This window comes from Myotis davidii, unplaced genomic scaffold, assembly GCF_000327345.1.
Source record: "Myotis davidii unplaced genomic scaffold, ASM32734v1 scaffold935, whole genome shotgun sequence".
NCBI lineage: Eukaryota > Metazoa > Chordata > Mammalia > Chiroptera > Vespertilionidae > Myotis > Myotis davidii.
The window spans coordinates 1,313,028-1,314,930 of record NW_006286974.1 but is presented as its reverse complement, the minus strand read 5'-3'; the positions used below and the strand labels follow the sequence as shown (position 1 = coordinate 1,314,930).

At 62.4% G+C, this 1,903-nt stretch overlaps 1 protein-coding gene across 1 annotated transcript in view; it reads left to right on the top strand.

Moving 5' to 3' along the window:
* Window positions 1–103: 103 nt before the first annotated feature.
* The window catches only part of SNAI1 (snail family zinc finger 1), a 6,160-nt gene continuing 4,360 nt past the window's right edge, over window positions 104–1,903 (top strand). Inside the window, exons 1-2 of the mRNA XM_006758795.2 lie at window positions 104–250; window positions 877–1,404. Of these exons, the coding sequence (XP_006758858.1) occupies window positions 169–250; window positions 877–1,404 (610 nt within the window). The 5' untranslated portion in view covers window positions 104–168. The remainder of the gene's footprint in view (window positions 251–876; window positions 1,405–1,903) is intronic.

The following is a 1,903-nucleotide window of genomic DNA, read 5'->3' as shown; positions in this document are numbered from 1 at the left end:
GCTCTGAGGTGACAAAGGGGGCGGGGGCTATCGTGGCCCCGCCCCGCGGCTGGAGTACTTAAAGGAGTTGGTGGCTTCGTTCTGCTCACAGCGCAGCGTCTCGGCCTCGCGGGGGAGGGTCCTTACGACGCCAGCGCGGCCCGGTGACCCCGGCTTGCTTCGGCCACCATGCCGCGCTCTTTCCTCGTCAGGAAGTCTGCCTGCACCCGCCGGAGGCCCAACTACAGCGAGCTGCACGACTCTTCTCCAGGTGAGTGAAGGGAGGCCCCGTTGGGGGGGAGTTGGGGGGCGTTTTAGGGGGGTGGACCTGGGGGAAAGGACGAGGGGCCATGAGCGAGTCAAAGGAGTCGGCGCGGGGACCTGCGAGGCCAGGGGCATGCGGAGACCGCGGCAGGTGGATCCGGGCGGGTGGGGGAGGGCCTTCCGAGGGCGACGATCTGGGTTTGAGGGCAGGTCCTAGCTGCCAAGAAGCAGAGGAAGCCGGCAAGTGAGAAATGAGAGCCACTTCTTAGGGAGAGACACTGGCCATGGCTGGGGAGAGTCCGGAATCCAGAAGATTTGGGGAGAAAGGGGACGGGGGGGGGGGCGCGGGGGGATGTGTATGGGGAGAGGGAGTGGGACATGGGTGGTGCCTCAGCTGGGGTGGTTGGGGTGCTGGGAATTCCAGAAGGAATTGCCCCCATGAGTTGGGGCTGGGAAAGGGGATCCTTTTTAAGATGTGGAGGCGGAGGTGGGAGAACCAGGACCTGGGTGAGGCAGGAACCTAAAGTATTACGTGTCAGCCCCATTCTACCTCTGGCCCCTAGCGGGCGGATGTTTGTTGACCGACTGACTGATCTAATGCCCGACCCTACCTTTGTCTCCGTCCCTTCACAGAGTTCACCTTCCAGCAGCCCTATGACCAGGCCCACCTGCTGGCGGCCATCCCGCCCCCGGAGGTCCTCAACCCCACGGCCTCGCTGCCCACGCTCATCTGGGACTCTCTCCTGGCACCACAAGCCCAGCCGGTTGGCTGGGCCTCCCTTCTACCCCGGGAGATCCCCAAGGTGGTTGAGCTGACCTCGCTGTCGGACGAGGACAGTGGGAAAGGCTCCCAGCCGCCCAGCCCGCCCTCGCCAGCCCCGTCCTCCTTCTCCTCCACCTCAGCCTCTTCCCTGGAGGCCGACGGTTACGCTGCCTTCCCGGGCTTGGGCCCATTGCCCAAGCAGCTGTCCGGGCTCTCAGGGGCCAAGGACCCCCAGTCTCGCAAGGCCTTCAACTGCAAATACTGCAACAAGGAATACGTCAGCCTGGGTGCCCTCAAGATGCACATCCGAAGCCACACCCTGCCCTGCGTCTGCGGCACCTGCGGGAAGGCCTTCTCCAGGCCCTGGCTGCTGCAGGGCCACGTCCGGACCCACACCGGTGAGTGCCCTTCTCACTGCCCCTCTGCCTTCTTGACCAGCTCTTGGGAGACTGGGCTTCTGTCCACTTCAGACTGTAGACCCCGAGTCTTAGGACTTCTAGCTCGAGAGTTCCGGGGCCGGGCTCTCTGACATGTTTGGCAGAAAAATGTCTTCGTTCATCAGCGAAGCAGATGGGTTAAGGGGAGAACTTGACCAATACCTCTGCAATCTCAGTTTCTCAGCCAAATGGGTTAGCGCTCGATGTGGGAAAGGTGCCACTGACACCTTGCTGTTGGAGCCAGGTGTGAAGGGACCCTCCCTGCCCCGCCCTCTCCCAGCCAGACAGGATGTTGTTAGAGGCCCCCCACCTGGCTCTGAATGCCGCTTGGAGAACTTTCTCAAACCTTGGGCTGCTGATGTTTCACTCTGAGCCTCAGTTTTCTCATCTGTTAATTGAGCATAAGATACCTGGGGCGGGGGTAGGGGGGGTGGGGGGGAGGTTCTGTGTGTTAAATGAA